General features: G+C 43.5%; 1 protein-coding gene across 1 annotated transcript in view; it reads right to left on the bottom strand.

Annotated features, from left to right (window-relative positions):
• FAM105A (family with sequence similarity 105 member A) overlaps nt 1-20,103 on the bottom strand; it is a 42,062-nt gene extending 21,959 nt beyond the window's left edge. The window contains exon 1 of the mRNA XM_018558459.1: nt 19,958-20,103. Within this exon, the coding sequence (XP_018413961.1) occupies nt 19,958-20,069 (112 nt within the window). The 5' untranslated portion in view covers nt 20,070-20,103. The remainder of the gene's footprint in view (nt 1-19,957) is intronic.
• Between the last annotated feature and the right edge of the window lie 1,696 nt (nt 20,104-21,799).

Genomic DNA, 21,799 nt, shown 5'->3' with positions numbered 1-21,799 from the left:
AAAGCGATTAAAAAGAAAAAAGAAAATAATACAAAATAAACAATAATAAGGTGAGAGTCCTCCTCAGCCCTCTCCTAGCGCAGCAGTGTCAGTTCTCCCGCCATGCCACCAGATGTCGCTGCAGCAGCCGCGTCATCCCTAAATTATACCGTTGGGGGTCACCACAACTTGGTAAATGTTACCAAGGGGTCCCGGCCCTAGAAAGGAAAGTTGAGAACCACTGCTTTAGAACGACCGCCAGAGCCCGGGGGAAAAGAGGCTGCAGGGATCGTTTTAGCAGCCAGGTGGGACAGAGGTTCAGGCGAGTATATTTTCGCCCCACGTCCAAAACCAGCACTTAACCCTTGCAGTGCAGGGGTAGTTCCACTGCAAGGGTTAATTTGAAAAAAATTCTAGGAGTTGCTTTTTACCTTTAATTTCAACTCCATTGTGTCATCGCAAAATATAATTATAATTTTGTAATGATTTGTATTGTGCGCGATGTAGTTTCAACACCACTTACATTTTCATATTTGCATGTTATCATTTTTCATTTTTGCATCTTTTCAGTCCATGTCCATATTGCTGACATGAGGACATTCATTTGCATTGTAAAAGAGGTTCATTAGAATGTGCAGATACATGGTCAATTTTTGTATGCAATCTTTGTTATTACTTCCTTCCGTAGTGTTTTCAGTTTTAACTAGTGTGTACTCTACCTCCAATTATACAAAATAGCTTTAGGCCAGGTTCACACCTAAACGGCATAGTTTTTGCGCGTTTGTATGCGTGTGATTATTTGTGCACATTTTTGATGCGCCTTTGTGCGCGCGTTTTGACTGGCAGCTTATGAAACATTGTCGGCGTTTGACGAACGCACGTTCAAACGCGCACGAAAATGTGCAACATGCTTTTGCTGCGCAGTTTTTGCGCATTTCCATTGAAGTCTATGGGGCAAAGAAACACTGTTAACTGCCGAAATAAGCTCATGTACCTTTTCGAGCGTTTGGTGTTTTGCTGCTCATGTGTGAACAGGGGCTATTGAAAATCATGAGATTTCTTGTATTGGGATTTTAAAAGTGCTTCCAAAAATGCCTCAGTGTGAACCAGGCCTCAGTCTTCCTTTATCACCTAAATACAATAGCATGTGTTGATATTGCAAAGCCTGAGGGCACACTAGGGTTGCCACCTGTCCAGGATTCACCCGGACAGTCTGGGTTTTGAATGCTGTGTCCGGGTTTCATGGCAGCTGAAACCCGGGCACATGATGTCAGGCAGATAGGGGCAACCAAAATTAGGATAGGGGCTACTGGCCCCCACTGAAAATAGTCTCAACTGTGATATTTACATATGAAAGAGTGACGCTATTTACATATGAAGAAGCCGCAACTCATTTCTCCCCCAAAAACTTCTGTGCGTCGCTACAGTGTTCGGGGTTTCAATGGAAGAAAAGGTGGCAACCCTAGGACACACAGTGTAAGTCATGAGTTAGCATACTATAAATCGATGTTGAAACAGTGCTCTAGATAGGACTAATACAACATTGAACTGGAGATACTTCAAACATTTTGTCATTGCTTATTTCCAATTGCACGCTCATATGTAAAGCAGTGATGCCATTACACAACAGGCAATGGCCCAATGTTGATGGTCTCCCAGGAACAGCTGGGGGTCACTGTGACCCTTGTTCTTACACCACTGTTATTCAGATATTTACTAAAAGAAAATATAAAACAAACAGCATTTGTGCCCACATGGCCATGTTCAAATTCTGCTACGGTAGTTGCATGGGAGGGACTACAGTCATGGAATGTTGCAGCTGTGAAAACAATCTGTAAACTCTTCAGCATTCCACTTAGAAATCTTTCATTATTTCTGATGTTAGTGTAGGACAGATACGTAAAAAAAAAAAAGTTTTTACCAAAAGATATTTGCAGAAACAATTCTTACACCTTGCCCTAGACATAAATTTGTAATAAAACGGGGCAGGACTTAAGCTAGTTATACACCAGTAGAAGTTCATTTGAGAAAAAAAAAATAAAACATCTTTTTTTTGGGAAGTTGGTTCAGTTTAACAATAGCTAATCGGGTTAAAGGAGAACTATGGGGTTAAGGCTTTTCCCCATAGTTCTCCTTTGGGTAACGGGGGGGGACACAAACTAGCGTCCTCCCGTCACCCTAGGCTCAGTATATACTGAGACGCAGCAGTATACCGCGAGCTGCTGCTCGCAGTATACTGAGACGCCGCAGATGAAGCGGATCCCGACAATTATGTCTGGATCCGCCCAGCTGCATGACTGACAGCTGGCTCTGCCTATCTAGAGGCAGAGCCAGCTGTACCCGCCCCCTCCCCGTCCGTTCCGCCAGTCAGCGCTGGCGGATCGGAGTGGGGAGGGGGGAATCCAGCCCCTCCCCTGTCACGGCAGAGAGCCGTGACAGGATCGAGAGGTGAGCGAACACCGGTATGTGTTCGCTCACCTCCCGATCTACTAAGCCGACCTGTGACAGTCTCAGTCACAGCTCGGCTAGAACTATGAGGTGAGTGAAAAGCACTCACCTCATAGTTCTCCTTTAAATAGACAATAGATTTCAACCGTAGTGGAAAAAAACAAAAAAGGAACTAGATGTAATTGTTTTCTCGAATGAACTAAATTCTAACAGTGAATGTGGTTTTTGTTTAAGAAAATTCATTAATTCAAAAATACAAAACAAAGCAAAACACAGTTTAGAACAACATTCTGCAAGTCTCTGATAGCATTATCGAATGTTCGACAAGATTTTTTCATACGAAATTCTTCCAGTTGTAGATAAAAGGGGTTTAGAGCCACAGACCCACAATAAATGAATGAAATGTCTTTTGACATTTCTACAGTATGAGTAGACTTACCCTTCTACAACAGCTTTGAACTGTCATAGTAATGAAGTAAAGAAAGACTGATATATGAAAGGTGCTGTACATATCTGCATTTCAGGTGGAATGGAATACAGTGAAAGTGGCAAGAAAATATCCTCTAGCACCCAAGTTTGCGTCCCCTCTCGCCAAGTTGAGGCCAACTGGAGACGGGTTAGTGTTCAGATAGATTGAAAAACCTAATCCAAGCACTACTGTGTCCCTCATAAGATGGTACCATTGGTGTTTGTAACATACTCCCCAAGGCTTAAACTTGAAAGGCTACCCAAGGCGACCTCTTATGTTTAGGAGTGTCCTACAGTGCAGATGCCTCAGTGCGGTTGATGATTTTAACGTCTACAATTTCTGCTGTTGGGACTGGCAGCCGCTATCTGCCTGCACCAGGGTTGCCACATTTTGGAAAACTAAACTAAGTAAGTAGGTGTTGTGATGGCGTAGTTTACGGAAAGATAAAAGAGATCTATAATTAAATGTATTAATTATTTAAATGATATCTTGATTTAATAGGAGCCCTGTCTGTACTTGCTATCTAGGGGTGTAAAGGGTCAAAACAACAGATAAAGAAATGAATAAAATAAGCAAAATATAGAATACAAAAGTGTGTTGCTTTTAGGAGAACATAACTCTGGGTCATTGACTGATAAGATTATATGCTTGCCTGAAACACATTTGGAGGTTTCAATGTGGGAAAGTGCCAAACCACATGCGAGAAGCGATTCCAGAGAAAAGACGACTTACATGAGAAGTCCTGATGTCAAGTGTAAGAAGAAGTGACCAGAATGGAAGACCAGAGGATGTCATTTGCAGAGCAGAGGCTGAAAATAATTGAGAAGATTTAGAGAAGTTGGTGCTTTCATGTTAGAACTTGAACTGTATTCTCTGTGTAAGGTAGCCAGTTGAGGGGCTGGATGATAGGGAAAGCACTTGAGGTTCAAGAGAGGAGGTGAGCAGTATAAGCAGCAGAGTGCAAAATGGAGTGGAATAGTACCTATCTGTTTGTTGGAAGGACACAGAGGAAAGTGTTACAGCATTAGTTCTGGAACATTTTAATGGATCAGTTGCATTCAGTGCAAACATTCTAGGTTAGGTTTTTACTGGCACCGATATTTTGACAAACTGCATTTTAGCCCCAAACATTGGTGTCATGTATCTATGACATAGATTTGTTTTGATCACATGATTCAGAGATTAATTCCCAGAGCATCACCTTGATATTAGGGTTTAAGCCATATAAGTGTTAACATGTTAATGTAGCTTTAAAACTTTTTTTTTTATTTCTTCTTAAATGTGCAGCTTTTGGTGAATAAAATCCTGGCAATAATGGCATTATTAGTCCCCCTTTCGCATAAATGTATTAAATGCACACCCTTTAATAAAAAGAAAAAATGTGCATACCAAAAGACTTTGTCAATTGTCAATGGACTAAAAAGTGCTGTCCCCACACTTGTACTCCATTCAGAACTACGAGTCCCTCTGCCACGCTGTAAAAAGGATCTGTAAATACATGGCACAGATACAATCGATAATATGAAATCACTTGCACTCCATACAGCGTACAGACCTTGGATGAAAGGTTGGTGCTTGAAGTGATAACACGGATGTCACCTTGTCAGATACAAACACTTGATGATGTGTGCAAGAAGTAAAGCACTTTTTATTAAATCGTCGCATGTGTCAAACAGCCAACGTTTCGGGGCCACGCAGGGTCCCTTCTTCTGGGCGACATAGTGACTATGCGCAGCCGTGCGGATTTCAAATATATACAGACTTCCATAGGGAGAAGAACCCTGGGATCCTGGTGAGAGGGGCGGAAGTTTTGGGGTGTGGGGCTGCGGATTTGACTATGTTTCATGTTGCACCCTGAATATGGGTGTAACATGAAACATATAAGAAAGATGGAGTTAGTCTTTAAAGAAGTTCTAAAGACCCAGCATATACTATCCTGTTATAACATCAGCATTGTAATAGGAATACATACTAGAGCAGTTTTGATAATGCAATATAAGCTTTTTTGAATAATTCCTTTATATGTAATGAGTTTCGTAGACAGAATTACATTCGATACCACACTTAACCTTTTTCTTCTGCTGCCTTCTGTCTGTCCATCACTTTCAACAACTTTCTGGATTCCCAGCATGCTTTGCATTTCTTTCCCTGCTGCTTGATGTGATGTAATCTCAATGCCTCAAGACCACATATCTTATAATGCATTGCTTCCAGCAAGCAAACATAATGTTACATTGTTTAGACATTGACTTGTAGTTCAGAAAGAAAGCTCTCAGAGTTATGACAAGGAAGTGCATATTCATAGGGCTCAGGGAAATTGTGTCACTGCATTGAGGAAGTACATGCTATGTCCTATGGACATCTTCATAAGTGAGTTTACAGGGGGCGTGGTTTCGCTATGGCCGCGAGCGGACGTATGTTCTGAGGCTCCGGCGCCTGCCCCTAGACCAGCGGTGATAGAACGTTCTGTATTGGCCCCTTTTTAGTCCCTATGGGTCGCAGCACACAGCGGGGACCTCGAGCGCAGGAATTGAAGGCTCCCTCGACCAGGAAATGAGCCATTGAGACCTTCTTCCCATGAGGGTCCAAGATGGTGACGGGCAAGCGTGCTCCCTCGATGCCCCCTTCCTCTCCTGAATCGCTACCATCGACCCATACTAGCGGTGGACGGGAGTCTGCTGATCACAGTGACCTAGAGGGGGAGGAAGCTGATGTACCTACCTCGTTCCGTAAGTACTTTGCACTCCTGCCCACGAAGACAGACGTTGCGGTCATGTTTCACTAGTTGGAGTCGGCCCATAAACATGATATGGCAGAGTTGCGCGAAGGCCTACAATTGTTCCACCTGCGCCTGGACTCACTTGAATCCGCCATGCCCACGGTGACCTCGGCGATCGAGGAACTACAACATGCTGCCCAACGCCATGATCTTACTGTGCACACTATGTGGTCATTGATTGACGACCAAGAAGACCGCAGCAGGCGTAATAATATCCGCCTCCGGGGCATACCCGAGGCCACGGGCACCCGGGATCTCCGAGCCACGGTGGTCGGCATTTTCAACACCCTGCTGGACCGCCCTGCTACAGAGCATATTGAGATAGACAGGGTGCATCGCATACCTGGCTTTCATAATCCCAATGCAACTCGCACGCGCAATGTCCTTTGCAGGGTGCATTACTACGTGTTTAAGGAAGAAGTAATGACCAAAGCGCACACTGTTGGCTCTCTGGACTTTGATGGCGCACAGATCTCCTTGTTTCCTGACCTGTCGAGGCGCACACTGGCCAAACGGAGGGCCCTCCGTCCGATCACTTAAAAACTGCAGGACGCGGGGATGCCATATCGATGGGGGTTCCCTTCTCTCTCTCTGTACGTAAGGATGGCAAGGTTCACTTTTTCAGACATCCTCCAGATCTATAGGCCTTTGCCAAAGCCTTGGGCATACCAGAGGTCACTCTGGGAACTGGCCAGATCCCCCCCTGCCGGAGCTTACCCGCCTCCCGAGCCGGGACCAGTAGCAACTGGTCACCCCTAAGCCTCGCAGAGAACGGAGGTCCTCCTCTAGACCCACTCCGCGTTGATGTATAGACATTACCGGACAGAGACCCTGCCACGTCCATGACAGTTTCGAGTACCCCACTTCATAACAGTGTGCACCTGCTGTCACACATAGTCTGACGACCCAGACGAATGGATCACGCCCAAGGGGCACTACCAACCCTGTGCTATCTCTTTAATTTTTTTATATTTTACCTCAGGTCCGTTAAACACGACTGTTAGTTGCCCGCCATATGTGACATTGTGTAACTGCAATCTTACTAGTACTTGACTGCCTATAGGTATTTCATAGAGCTGTTTGTCCAAGTAACTGCTGTATGACCTACTGTTCAAAATGTTTTCTTGTGCTATGACGCAGCCTTTTTGTTGCAGCATATGGTCCTTCACCCCACACAGGGAGTGGGTTTTCTTCCTCCGGAGTTTGGGGAGATATGATGTTATTGGGGTTTTATTCATCACATGTTCTGTTTTACCCTGGTTTTGTTTCTGTTATTTTTTTGTTTCTGTTATTTTTTTTAAGGTTCATTCATACTGTTATATGACAATTATCTTACATTTGCTGGTCTAGGGGGCTCCTGGACCATGTTGCAGTCCTTGCCCCCATTAGATTGTGCTCCTACAGCTTCCAAGTGGAGCTGGAGGACTACATGTTGGGCTTTGTTCCCTAACTTGAGCGATGACCTTTCGCTGGGGTTCTGTCCCTCAGTATGTTTCGGTTCTTTCTCTTCTTCTTCTCCTACCTGCTCTTCCCTCATCTGCTTTTCTTCTTTCTCTCCTTCTTGTCATTCTTCTTCCGGTTTCCTCGGGGTGTGGCCATTTATTATTTCGCCCATCTCTTTATTTAGGGCGTTGGTGAATGTTTGCTCGCTGAATGTTAAGGGATTCAACAATCCGAGAAAGCGATCGCAGGTAGCGTATGACATGCACAAACGTAAGATTAAAATTTTGTTCCTGCAGGAGACTCATTTCCAATCCTCGGTAGCACCAAAACTGCCTACCAGACATTACGCCCTATGGCACACCAGTAATAACCCGGTGAAAAAAATCGAAGGGTGTGGCTGTGGGGTTCCATTCCTCTCTCCCTGTTACGGTCACTAAAGTTATGTCAGACCCTGAGGGTAGGTTTCTCTTCCTCCAATGCCTAATTTACCAAAAGCCTTTCACCCTGGCCAATATCTAAATGCCTAATATGGGACAGAAACGGGCCTTCCTGTCTGTCATGGCTAAACTACAACATTTCATGGTTCGGCATACTATTGTCGGAGGGGATTTTAATTTTGTTGTTGACCCTGTCCTGGATTCTGTCTCCGGAAAAACTCATGTCTCTTTGCCCTCTCTCAAAGCGGTTCGGAAACGACTGAGGGCGCTACAATTAGTTGACATTTGGCGCACGTTACACCCGACGGTAAAGGACTATACGTTTTACTCAGTACCTCACGCCACATACAGTAGAATTGACTATTTTTTTTACGTCCCACTCCTTGCTTAGCTGGCGCCCGTGCCAGCTACAGACCCATCTCCTTAAATCAATTTGGACATAAAAATCTATGCAATTATCGCCAATAGATTGAAAACGCATATCCCGTCTCTGATTTACTTAGACCAGGTGGGCTTTGTCCCCTCCAGGGAAGCCCATGATAATACCTCTAAATCCCTTACCCTCATGGCCTACGCTCGTGCCCTTCACATCCCGCTATGTCTCCTGTCGGTGGACGCGGAAAAGGCCTTTGATCGCCTCAGTTGGACTTTTCGGTCGGCCACCCTACAGCACATTGGTATACACTCTGGTCTCCTTGGTAAAATCTTAGCCCTTTATCACACGCCTACGGCCAGAGTCAAGGTCAATGGCATATTATCCAACCCCGTTAATATCCGTAACGGCACCAGGCAGGGTTGCCCGCTTTCCCCCTACTTATACATCCTGGTGATGGAACATTTGGCTGCAGCCCTACGATCCAACCCTGATATATGCGGAATAAAGGTGGGAGGCAGTGAGTTTAAATTAAGTTTATACGCCGACGACCTCCTCCTCTATATCACTAATCCTTTAATCGCATTTCCCTCCCTACTTAAAGAATTTCAGTTATTTTCCTCCCTAAGTAATTTTAATGTTAACATGCATAAGACAGAAGCCCTCAACGTCTCCCTGCCCCAACAACTACAAACCTCCACGAGTCAGTCTTTCCCCTACGCATGGTCAGGCCACAGCTTAAAGTATCTGGGGTTCAGGCTCTCCCCTTACCAGGGGCGGTTATACGAGTTGAACTACGTACCTTTACTCACTTCTATCCAACATAAACTTAAGGAGTGGTCCTGTCTAAGCTATTCTTGGTTTGGCCGGATGGCCCTATTTAAAATGGACATATTACCCAGACTCCTTTATGTGTTTCAAACGGTCCCAATTACGGTACCGAGCACATTTTTTCGTGTCCTCCGTTCCTCACTTCTGCACTTTATCTGGTCTAATTCCCCGACCCGTCTCCGGTATACAGTCCTAGTACGGCGGAAACAACACGGGGGGTGGGCTTACCTCACATCGAAATGTACTATAAAGCGGCCCTGCTCACCAGACTACTCGACTCGATATTCCACGGGCAACAGAAACTATGGGTGCAACTAGAAGCACTAACATCGCCCCTCTCCCCCGCGTCTCTGCCTTGGATCGATCCTTCATTCCGCCCACTATTGGGGTCCCTCCCCTGCTGTTTGCCCCCGCTACTTAGAGTATGGGATTCTCTCCTCAAACAGGACTCCTTTTCCTCCCGCACGGGGCCACTGACACCTATTATGGGCAACCCAGAGTTCGCCCCTGCTAGACACAGGGTAAGGTTCCTAGGTTGGCGCAGTACGGGCTTGACCCCTCTCTCTGCGGCCCTCACGACGGGAGGCTTACGCACGCTGACCTCCATACTGGCTGCGTCGGCCCCGCTACATGGGCATTGGTTGGAGTATTTCCAACTTCGGAACTTTTATTCCAATCTCGCTAGAAGTGGTTACTTACACAGAGACCTGTACCCCTTTGAACGTCTGTGTGTTGACACTGAGCCGCCGAGACGGGCCATCTCGACTATTTATGATCTCTTACTACAGCTCTTATTCTCGGATTTCCCCAGGTATTTTGCGGAATGGGGAAACGGACCTTGCATGTACTTTTTCTACCTCAGACATCAACAGATCGCTTGCCTCCACTCACAGGATATCCATAGCTAGTAAAATTCAGGAATGCAATTTTAAAATCCTATCCAGGTGGTATTATTGCCCGACCCGTCTCCGAGTTTTCTACCCCCAAACTTCTGACATATGCTGGAGATGCTCTTTGCATCCTGGCTCCATGTTGCATATAATGGTGGAGCTGTGCTGGAGTGGCCGGGTTCTGTTCTCCATTTTCTCCACGTATGAGAAACTCACAGGCTCCAGGGTGGAGGGCTAACCACAGCTGGCCCTTCTTTCAATGTTTCCGGGCACCTACAAATCGGTTAAGAGGGGCTTGCAACGATTTTTTGTGCTGGCAGCCAGGGCGGTGATACCGAGGCATTGGAAATCCCCTCTGAACCCCACTTTGAAAGATTGGATTGAAGAGATGCAGTCTCTCTGTAGAACTGAGGAACTTACAGCCAACCTATATGATCGATACTCTCAATTTTATGAGGTCTGGAGTGTTTGGATACACTTTTGCACCACAGATGCCTTTCGTGAGCTACTCACTATCTGAATACACGGGTTCTCCCTTGCGGGGGTGGCTCAGGGACTTAGATGGACCGATGGGAGAATGGTCACACCCCTTTCTATTTCTGTTTTAGTACATGCCCTTTCTTTACTAATCTGGCTAGCTATCTGCCCCTTCTTTTCTGTCTGACTGCCCTCTTTTTCTCCTCATGCTGCTTTCTTTCTCCCCCATTTCTTGCTCTTTTCTCTCCCTCTGTCTCTGCACTATTTGGTACGGAGTTTGACCTGTATTTGCTGGCGCTCTGGGCCTCACTGAATGTGCCTTAGCACCTAGGTGCCTTCTCATATCGAGCAATATCCCTGGCTGGAGGGCATGTAGTGGCTACTGTTGATACTGTGTACGAACCCGCCTGATTTTGGACCCCCCAGGGCCTTTCAATAATGCCAATAATGAGCCTATGTGTTATATTACTGTACCAAACATATGTGCAGACTTTATGTTTCTTGTCTTGTTATTGTACATGCTATTTTCTATGCTTCTCTACAATAAAAACATTATCTTTAAAAAAAATGAGTTTACAAATTTCTAGATTGATATGGATGCTGTGGTGTGTCCTAGGGTCAGGTGAACTCCAAAGGAATACACCGAAAAGGTGAGAGAGAAGGAGATGGGGGGGTGGGGGAGCCCTTATGGTTAGTTGTTTTCAGGTACTGTATGTTTACTTTTGTGAGAAGATCAAATTGATTAAGTTGGTCACTCTCCCGCTGTTGTAGAGGCAGAGGCGCCCTTGGATTAGTGTGAGTTTTGTAAAGTGTAGATGGTCTCAAATATCCAAACTACAATAATATTCTCACAAGGATGAGCTTTATTTTGGTTAAACCCACATGACTGTCACTTCATCAGTATTAGATGTGGTGCCGGTTAGGTTCTAGATCAATATGGTTATTAGGAGTGGGATAAAACTTATGAAAATTTAATATAGAGTTACAGATTTATTTTTAGTTTTGACCATAGATACCCTTTTTAGGTCCTTGTAGTCTCAATCAGTGGAGCTTGTGACATGGAGAACAAGCGGCCTTGCTCATACACACTGCACAGTTCACATTGTCACTAGCAAGAATCTTGTCAAGAGAAAAAGATATGTGGCCTACAGTGGAGTGAGTACATGTAGAAGGGAAATGGCTGAAATAGGATAAGATTAGACAAACAGATGCACAGGATGAGAAATAAAGGCTAAAGCGGTATTTTAAGAAAAAACTAATTAAGCAAACTAAATGTCACCCAGTTAAGATCTACTCTGGGGGTAAATAAATGACTCCTTATTAGTTTTTTGCAAGTCATAATTATAAAAATGCACGCACTACTGAATGTCATCATGCAACGTCACGTTTCATGATCATGCAAGTGTGAATTTTACATTATATTTCTTATTGAATTTTCTTTAAACTTTAATACAGCAAATTTGCAAGAGTGTAGCAAAAGATCAATTATAACTGACAATGCTGCCGAGGGTAGATGAGCAGAGCTAGATTAGCTCTACCCTAGTCCACAATTATTATCAAATGTCACATAAATCCCAATGATATCAGAGATGACATTACTGGGGTTTCTTATGTAACCACAGGGGTGTGGAATGCCTATCGCCCGAGACAGGCAGTTTCGGGCGTTGGGCCAGTAGTTTTTGTCTACATTTAGCCCGGCTGCGGGAAAGCAGCATGGCTACATGTAGTATGGGAGCCGTTTCGTACAAGTGGTTTTGAACGGCTGTACAGCCATCAAAAATCACTTGTAACGGGCCTGAATCTCACTCCCCTCGCTCCCCTCTCCTCCTCCCCCCTCTCTATCTATGTTATCTCCGGCGGCCAGGCGGGTGGCTTCTTTTCTGCCCTGGTCTTCGGGGTCACTCTCTCTTGTGGGGGACCCGGGACCAGGCAAATTAGATTAGGTTACAGCACAGAGCAAAGAACGCTTCTTTGCTCCGTGTGTGAAGTGATACAGGAATGCAGCCTTCCTGTCACAGGAGAACGAGCACAGTACTGTGCTAGAACTCCTGTGTTGGAGGGGATAAGGTCAATAAAGAGAACCTGTCACCTCCAAATGCTTTCACACAGGGGCTTGTTAGCCCTTGTGTAATGGCAATAAAGTTAAGTGGAAAAAAAAAGCAAAAAAATAAATGACAATTAAAAATGTAAATACATAAAACTGGAAAAAATAAAAAGTTGATAAAGTAAAAAAATAATAAAAATACATGAGAATTAAAAATAACCAATATTAGATTCGTTAAAAAAAAAAGTTAAATAAAAAAAAAACAACTTGCTGCACCCACCATCTGCAAGCATGGGGTATTATGTGGATTGGAGTGGGTGATCCGTTGCATGGCAATTGTGCCCAAAATCGTGTGGATGGCCTAGCACTCACAGAATCACATACCACCGCCGATCGCACTGGCGGTGCCATTATTGTCTAATGCCCGTGCAATCAGACATAATCACGGTTGAAAACACTGCATGGTGCGTGTTGCGAAAAAAGGTACATGTACCTTTTTTCAGTGATTGCCACACGGATGTAACTCCACTGAAATCAATGGGGCCGCGCGGCAACTGCTGCATGCAACCGCACACGATCGCCCAAGTCTGCACCAGCCCTAAAGGGTAAATTCACTTTCCCAAGTAATTTGGAAAAATTGAATTACCTGCTCAAATCTGGCCCCCTCCCCCTCCCGCTATACTTACCTTTCAGGGAACGGTCCTTCCCATCTGCCAATATGGGTGTACCATCTGTAATTGTGCCATGTATTCTGAATTTCGCTCGCAAATTGCAAGCACTCGTTGTTCAGCGCAGTCACCTGACGCCACTGACCAATGAGAAACTCTTCTTGGCACTGCTAAATACGGTTTGGGTAAAATAATTTTTTTTGTATCAGGACAAGTAGATTGCCATGAGGGACAAGTAGATCGGGCCCCCGCTTTAGTCCTTGGACAAGTAGTTTTTTCAAAAATGTCCACACCCCTGAACCACACAGTGCATTTAAATTGTGCTACAAGGTACTCTTTTGAAGAACCCTGTAGCAGGATTTGAAGCCCAGGATGTGATCAGTCCAGTTTCTGAGCTAAGTGCTTCCACACACCCTCCAGACACAACTACAGCATGTGCTGCTTCAAAATTGCTAGCTCAGAGGTGGCTTTTGCAAGTGCATCAGTGTATATATACATGAGGATTAAATGAGAGCTAAAAGCACATATTAAAACAGAAGTCATTTTTTGTTTTTGCCTTAGGGGACACACTTACCTTACAAATGTGCCATTCTCCAGCGCTGTCGGATCAATCTTTGGTCCTTATTGCTGTTCCCAGCCACAATCTAGGCCACCAACACCTCCGGGTTCTCAGAAGTCCTCTTCGGCCATTGGATGGCCACTGATGATGTGCAAATGTGCACAGAATTACGTCCTCCCCTTCACAGCATTTTAGAGAATGGGCTGAGTGTGTACACTACACAATGCATGCGCTATACAGTGTACACAGAAAAATATTAGAATATTACTTTTAGGCAAACAAGAGCATATGAAAGCTGAGCCAGGTGTTAGGTCATCAGGAACACATGAGAATAAGGAAATCAGATCGGAACCTGGGAGATAAATTTGAGTATCATCTGCATATAAAATATTTTGGAATGCAAAAACAAAATGACCTACATTATAGCTATAGATAGAAAAAAAATGTAAAATGTAAAAGGTCATGGGGGTATCACAAGAGCAATTCCCAATCTATGTCTACAGGTGAAACTCGAATAATTAGAATATCGTGCAAAGTTCATTTATTTCACTAATGCAACTTAAAAGGTGAAACTAATATATGAGATAGACTCATTGCATGCAAAGCAAGATAATTCCAGCCGTGATTTGTCATAATTGTGATGATTATGGCTTACAGCTCATGAAAACCCCAAATCCACAACCTCAAAAAAGTAGAATATTACATGCAATCAATAAAACAAGGATTGTACATAGAACAATATCGGACCTCTGAAAAGTACAAGCATGCATATGTACTCAGTACTTGGTTTGGGCCCCTTTTGCAGCAACTACTGCCATTACTTTTGCACAATATTCTAATTATTCGAGTTTCACCTGTATATAAACTCACAGTTTAGAGTTAAATGATGGTAAAAAGTTATATGCAGGCATTTACCTATATTATATGGCTATGTTGAGTGAGAAATGAAAAGGATATTGTCCCCAGGGGTTTGTTTTGTGGCCAAAAAGGCACCTATGATTGGAAACATATTATTTCAGTCCAACAGAAGTAGAGATACATGGCTGGCCAGGGTGAGTATTTTCAGGTGTAGGTCCACTAGCTCAAGCTGCACCTATCTGGGCGATTCCTATATTGTTCAGTCATTTGCCAATGCTTGCTTATTTGAAATTAAGCTACTGAACTGTCACACAGGAATTACAGTTTATATCTGTTGTGTGACTTGATGTAAACAGTATGTCGGTCGGACCACAGGACAGTTGTGTGACTGGCTCAGTGATCATCTCTCCAATATCAGGATGAATAAAAATATTAATGCAGCCGCCACTTTGTTGACCATGATAAATCTAGTATGATGAAAATGATAAAAATATAAAATCACCGACAGGAAGGATTGCTTCTCCCTGCTACGCAGAAGAGAATTTTACTGGATTCTTAATTTAGAGACTAGAATTCCCAAAGGAATGCATTTTGAATGGGAAGTTACCTATTACTATAACTGCACACATATTTTGTTCTTTTTTTCCCCTCCTCCACCCTGGCTTTAAATTACCCCCCACACACCATTGTTTTCCTTTTCTTCCTTTCCCCACTTTTACTTTCCCTCCTTACTTTTGTCCTCTTCCAGGATTTTGTAAAATGTTACACAATAGGAAGGAGATGTTAAAACGTTAAAGTGAAGCTGCATTACATATTCTAACAAGCAGTAAAATGGCTTTCAAATGCACCCCATTCACCTCCATAGCTGTCTGCATTGTAGAGAAATACTTTTTCAAAGTTCACAACAGATGTAAATAAATGTTAGCTTTTTTTCTATAGGGAACAACATTTGGCAGTCTGCCAGTCTTCTAATGTGTGTTACTTGTTTACAAATCTTATTTAGATTCTCCTTCTATGTAATGTATGATATCTATCATAATTAACCATGTCACGTTTGTGCTGGCAGATCTTCCACGTCAGTTGTAAATTATAATTGGACACTGTCTATCCTAACAGAGATAAAGGTCTCAAGGCTTGGGTGATGCGTTTCATGCTAATGCACTTTCTTCCAGTTTGAAATTGTTCAGCATACCTTGCAGCGCTGTGTATGTTCCTGCTCCAATGAAACAACTAGATTGTTAAAAATGTATTTTTAGGTATGTTGTATGAATGGGAACATATAAATATTTAGGGGGGGGTTTCTCAAATTTGACTACAAAAGTGGAACTACACTTTAAAGTTCATACACAGCTAGTTATGAATATGTGAATACGTTAATGACCATAGTCAGGGCAAAGGTAATAGAAATAGAGGAACTTCAATAAACAAATGCAATCAGTCAGGTAACTGCCAATACTGTCCATACAACGCTGCAAGTGTGTTAGCTATACACAGTAAGATTTTGCTTCAAATCTGACCTGTTAGAACTCTAAAATTTAAAGCAGTGTGAGAGTCAACCTGACTGGATACAAAGCAATTGGATTGTATAGTTAGGCCCTAACATAGCTATTAGTAATGTTGGTAATCTGACCTACACATCTAAACCATTCCAGATGCCACAGGATTTTTCTAAAAACAGGGCTCCCTCTCTTGGATCAACCAGCCCCCCCCATATTACCCAGATATACATTTAAATGCACAACGTTCTATCAAAACTTTAACAAAGCTTATCATATGTAGCCATCAAGTTATAAAATTCATTTTGAATGAATAATCATTTTTTGTCTTCAATGCTTTTGGGCACACTAGAAAGATGGAGGTTGTTGCAGCCATGATGGGAGCAATGGAGATACAGGGGTCACTGTAGCTGTGTGCAAAACATGCATCATCGTATTGAGCTGCCTACAGTAAAGTCTGTAAATGAGATCAAATTTAATTTCCAATTATATGCCAACAACCTTGTAATACACAAGCTTGTAGATTATATAAATATTTTTTTTAAATCCATATTTCAGTATAATACAATGGTTCCTCTAAACATGCTTCTACATTTTAAACCAACTGATAAAACCTAAAATGCTGTAATGACATTTCTAGAACACTGCCTTGCAAAATGCTTAGAAGCAATAAGGGACCACATAGTGTTACAATAACAGTCTAGTTGTACTTTTCGAACCCCTGTAATCAAATACAAGATCTTTATACTTTTGATATTGTTACGTTTACAAGTATGGTATAAAATTATTTTAGGTCACTCTAGGCTCTATAGAGTTGTAAAAAGTGTTAACTATACCACGTCTTGTCTTTCAAATTATGAGTCATACAAATTAAGTGAAATCGTATCTTCGGTATTCCCTTACACTTACGAGCACTAATGCATTACAAGACTTTATGAAAACCTGCATGTTAGGGAATCACTTTCACACCTGGATACACAGGTTCTAAAAGATTAGTTTTCAAAAAGAAAATATATATAGCTGAGTGTGATTATTACAAGTAATCATATTAAGTATGCAGTCTTTTTTTTATTTCATGTTTCTCTACTACCTGTCATATCTACCTTTTTGCGCACGGTTTAAAGCAGAACTCTGGGCAAATTAAATCTTAACCTTTGCCATGGGGTTTGCCTGGTCTAGGAAGCTAAAACAGCAGAGTTATACTCACCCGAACCACAATCCCGGCTTGCTGTTAGACCGGTCCCTTCGGCCTTGCTCCCCCTCCGGTTCTAGTGGTTGAAGGCCCTTTGAGTCATTACATTCTATAGGATGTGAGGATGCTGAGGGACATTCCATCCCTGGAATGGAGAAGACAGGCTGGAGGGAGTGGTGTAACAGCAAGCTGGGAACGTGGTTCCGGTGAGTATAACTCTGATATTTTAGCTCCCTAAACCAAAACAAGCACTAACAGGTGGGGTTAGCCCCGCACTGCAAGGGTTAAGATATGATTTGCCTGGAGTTCTGCTTTAAATTAGGATTTGAACCAGACAGCCTGACTTTTGGAACTGCTGTCCAGTTCTGTTTCACTTGCTTTAAAGTATCTGTCTTTTGGGTATCTACATGTCTTGGGTGCAGTTGTGCTCCTGCTGCTCTATTGCCTGATGCCACAGCCTACCCACGCATTTATGTGTGTACAAGTCTGAGGGGCTCAGTCACAGCCTCTATGCCTGCAGCCCAAATGTGCAAATCTGTGTGTGTGCCCGCCTATCCACGGACGATGCAGCACCAACCGTCATTCAGCAGCTGGCTTGGTTCACAGAAGTTGAAGCCTTTGGAGGAACTAGTTCTATGATTTATGTTGACAATCAGGGCTCTGCAAGGTGGCTGCTAATGGAAAGACTGTATCTTTTGCCCCAACTGTGGACTTCCCTTTCATAGGAATTAATGGACATCCTCTTAAGAAGAAGCAGAGCCCAGCCAAGAGTCTTTTGTAAAAGAGGTTGTGCAATGCCTGGTAGGGTAGCACAGTAAAAATCTGGGGGCAGATACAAGTCAACAGACTTGGGGCTCTTCACTCCTTCTGTTCAAACACAGACTATGGCTCATTTACTAAAGAAGTTGAGACTATTAACAACACAAACAAAAAAAAACCTTGATTTATCCAATTGTATAACCCCCCACCCCCCAAAAAAAACCCACACATTCCTGACCACTTTAAATACCCAAGTGTGTGTGCAGCCTCTTTTCAGATGGATAGATACTTTTAAGTTAATTTTTACACCATTTTTTCAATGAAGAGTCTCAACTTTTTTGGTAAATCAGCTGAACTTCCAACTCAATATTAAATTAAAATGGCCACCACTAAACCCACCCGCCCCCACCATTTGCAAGTGAATAAATGCACAAGTAGGGCTTTGTATGTGTGTGTGCCCTGAGTGCTACCCCCATTCCACTGTGTGCCATATTGTGGTAGTCGGGCAGCAGAACTCTCCAACAAGCACAATGTCCATTAAAGGGTAAGTTCACTTTCCCGAGTAATTTGGGGAAATGGAATTACCCACTCAAATATGGCCCCCTCTGTCCCCCCCCTGACCAACAATACATTCACATTAGAAGAAAGTTCTACAGAGATTGTACAATCAGATTGTATAGTTTATGGCCAGCCTAAAACATATATGGTGACCTTACGGGCCCGTTCACACCATCCAGTGCGTTTAGGGCAAGGTTCCGTGCCATGAACGCACTGGATCGGGTAAACAAAGGCTCCATGCGTTCTGGGGCAGGAGGAGGTGTGGTGGTGCCAGTTATTTCAATGGCACCACAGACATGCCTCCCGCCCGCACCGAAATGCATGCTACCGCAATGCCCTGTGTTCCAGTGCGGTGTGATCGCACTGTGGGAGGGAGGTGTGTCTGTGGTGCCATTGAAATGAATGCCACCACCCCCCTCCCCAGAACGAAGGGAGCCTTTGTTTATGCAATCCAGTGCGTTCAGGGTACATAAAGGAGACCCTGCAGAGATTGTACAATCAAACTGTATAATTTATGGCCAGCTTAAAGTTGATTGTATTGAGCTTGTAATGTCTTTGTGACATATATAGTGACCCTAAAAGGTGGCCATACACCTTACAAGTATCGTACAATTTTTTTTTTTTTTTCAGCCCGTCATCGAACCATCGTTCGATTTCCACACGACTGCATCATCATGCACAGACCAATGTGGTTTTTAATTATCGTTCGTTAGCAATACTAACTGACAGAATTTCGATGATCGACAGAACAGATTTTCGTTTGCGCATGTGCAGTGTTCATGTTGCGATCTTTTTTGTACAAATACGCCACTAATCCATCGATTTTCATACGATTTGAAAAAAAGTTTTCTAGGCTGCCCGATAGACGAAATTCAGCCAGTTGTACAGTAATTCTGAGCGTTCACTTCCCATCAACTGGCCGATTATCGTGCGAAAACCCAATTATATTCAGAAATCAAACGCAAATCGCAAGGTGTATGGGCAACTTTAAGCTCGCCATACACCTTACAATCCGATTGTACAATCTCCTTAGATTTAATAACTACTAAGTAGTACAAGGGCATGCCCGATTGGATACAAATCTCTTGGATAAATGAAGTAGGTCCTTATATTGCATAGGTCTGCAAACTTTTAAGCTCATTGTATAAAAATGGTATGGTCAGGACAGATTGTAACATGTTTGGCGACGCTAATAAGAGATTGTACAATCAAATCGTATCATGTGTGGCCACCTTAAAGGAGATTCTACATAGATTGAACAATCAGATTGTATGGTTGGCTTAAAGGAGATTGTAGATGGATTGAATAATCCAATTGTATAGTGTATGGCCAGCCTAAAGTTGATTGTACAATGAGACTGTAACGTAACTAAAGCCTGGAGCAAGGCTAAAAAGACAGAAAATGCTATAATCAGAAGTAATTTGTTGATGGAGATCACAATGTATATCTAATATGGGGGAATGTATCAAAACTGGAGCAGGCAGAATCTGGAGTAGTTGCCCATGGCAAACAATCAGCTGCTCTCTTCAGTTTACTCATTAAACTTTAAAATGATGGCTAGAAACTGATTGGTTGTCATGCACAAGTGTTCCAGCTTCTGTCTGCTGCAGTTTTGATGAGTTGAGTATGATGTAGGTGAGTGGATCCTCCATCCTGAATACAGTCACACACACACTGCTGCTGATACAGGAGCTCACCTGCTGAGCCGATCCTGTGCCGTCCTCCTCCGCACGGACTCGGGGGAGCTGTCACTTGTTCATGGCGGCGATGGTACATGTCTCTGAACTCATCATCTCCTCGGCCAGCCATAACCTGCTAATACTGCTCACAGCCACAAATCGAGTCGGAGCGGCTACGAGCTCAACTCACCCTCCCATACAGTGTGAACTTCCTCCTGGCTTCCCTCATTACCTTCTTTTGTTTTGTTTTGTTTTGGTAGCCAATCACAAGTCTTTATTAGGGCGGGGTCTGTGTACGGCACGCCCCCCGAGAGATGCCCAATTTTCACATATCAGCGAGTGTGCTGCCAGGAAGCTGCAGCTCTGCTGATTGGGAAGTGCACATTCATTTCCTGCCAGGGAGAGCTAAGCTTGTACAATCGTATACTGACTATTTACATCATGGCTTCACTGTCACACCAACAAATCAACATAAGAATGGGATTTACTACTAAAAAGGGATGGCCACTACAAGGCTCAGTGTCAACTACATTTCTAGGTTCCTAAAAGACCTGTCCCCCCATATACACACATCCTGGGCACCTAAACTACAATGTTAAAGAAGAACTCTGGGAATATTTAAAAAAAAACATGCAGTTGGGCTACACCTGCCCTGCAAGGGTTAAGTGCTTATTTCGTCTAGGGGTGCTCAAATAAAGCCGATTTACTTACCCGCTCCCCGCTCCTATCTGGCTTCTAGACCAGTCCTTGCAGGCTTTCCTTCCCTGGGCTCCGGCATTCTAAGGACCGCCAAGGTCATCATGTTTTATGCAGGTCCACTGACTTGCATTAAACGTGAGGATGCCAAAAGGACATCCCATAGCCTAGCAGAGGGAGAGAGAGGAGAGTGCCAACCACTGCAGGAGTGAGGGGCTACATCCACACTAGGTGTGACTATGCGTTTAGGGATTCCTGCAGCAGGAATTCTAAAATATGCAGAAGCACCCGCTGTCACCCATTCAAGTTAAGGAATTGGGTGAAAGCGGGCGCGTTTGAAAGTGACAGTCCACCAACACACCGCATGCAATCGTATATCAGACATCCCAACCTGCAAAACCTTATTTCAGGAAGGTTCCCGTCTCATTTCAGGGAGGTGCCCTTTCAGTTTTTTTTTTTTTTTTTTTTTACAGCGGCCGTCATCAGAACATACATACATACAATTTGTGAATTGATGTTCAAGTATCTGTCAGTGTAAAGGTCACAATTTATTAGACAGCCCAAGACCTTTTTTAAAAACGCTGAGGAGTAAAGTCCCTGATACACGGTTGACTAGTTGCTATGGGCAGCAAATGAAATAAATGTTCTCTATAACTAGACAACCAGGACATATAATTGATTCTATATTATCCACAAAGGGTTAACAGCACTCTCTCAACAGTGCCGGTACCTGCTCTCAATAGTAGTCTATGTCCGCCCTCTCTGTGCAGCAAGTAGCTTCTTCCTTCTGAGAGGCAAGCCTCGTTCTGAGGCTACTCTAGAGATCACATGACCTTCCTCCAGGAGGCAAGCCTCACTCTGAAACCAAACCCACTGATATTATCTTACCGGAAAAGTTTACTCAGAGTAAACCTTTCAGGGAGAAAATGCCTCTCTCGCGGACGTCAGGGAGCCGCTATCTAATAGAGGGAGACTCCCTGAACATCAGGGAGACTTGAGATCCCTGTATAGTATATAATGAATCAATCACTATCCTTGGGTGCGCAATTGATGCATCCGAGAATAGTGATTTATTCCTAACTGCGTGTAAATGTATCCCATATGATTACCTGCGGAGAGCCAGCAGACTGCTGCTTTCAAATGTTACCAATGTCACCCAATCAT

The sequence above is a fragment of the Nanorana parkeri genome, unplaced genomic scaffold, assembly GCF_000935625.1.
Source record: "Nanorana parkeri isolate BGI_ZX_2015 unplaced genomic scaffold, ASM93562v1 scaffold340, whole genome shotgun sequence".
NCBI lineage: Eukaryota > Metazoa > Chordata > Amphibia > Anura > Dicroglossidae > Nanorana > Nanorana parkeri.
The sequence above is the reverse complement of the archived record's forward strand: the minus strand, read 5'-3'. Positions and strand labels throughout refer to the sequence as shown.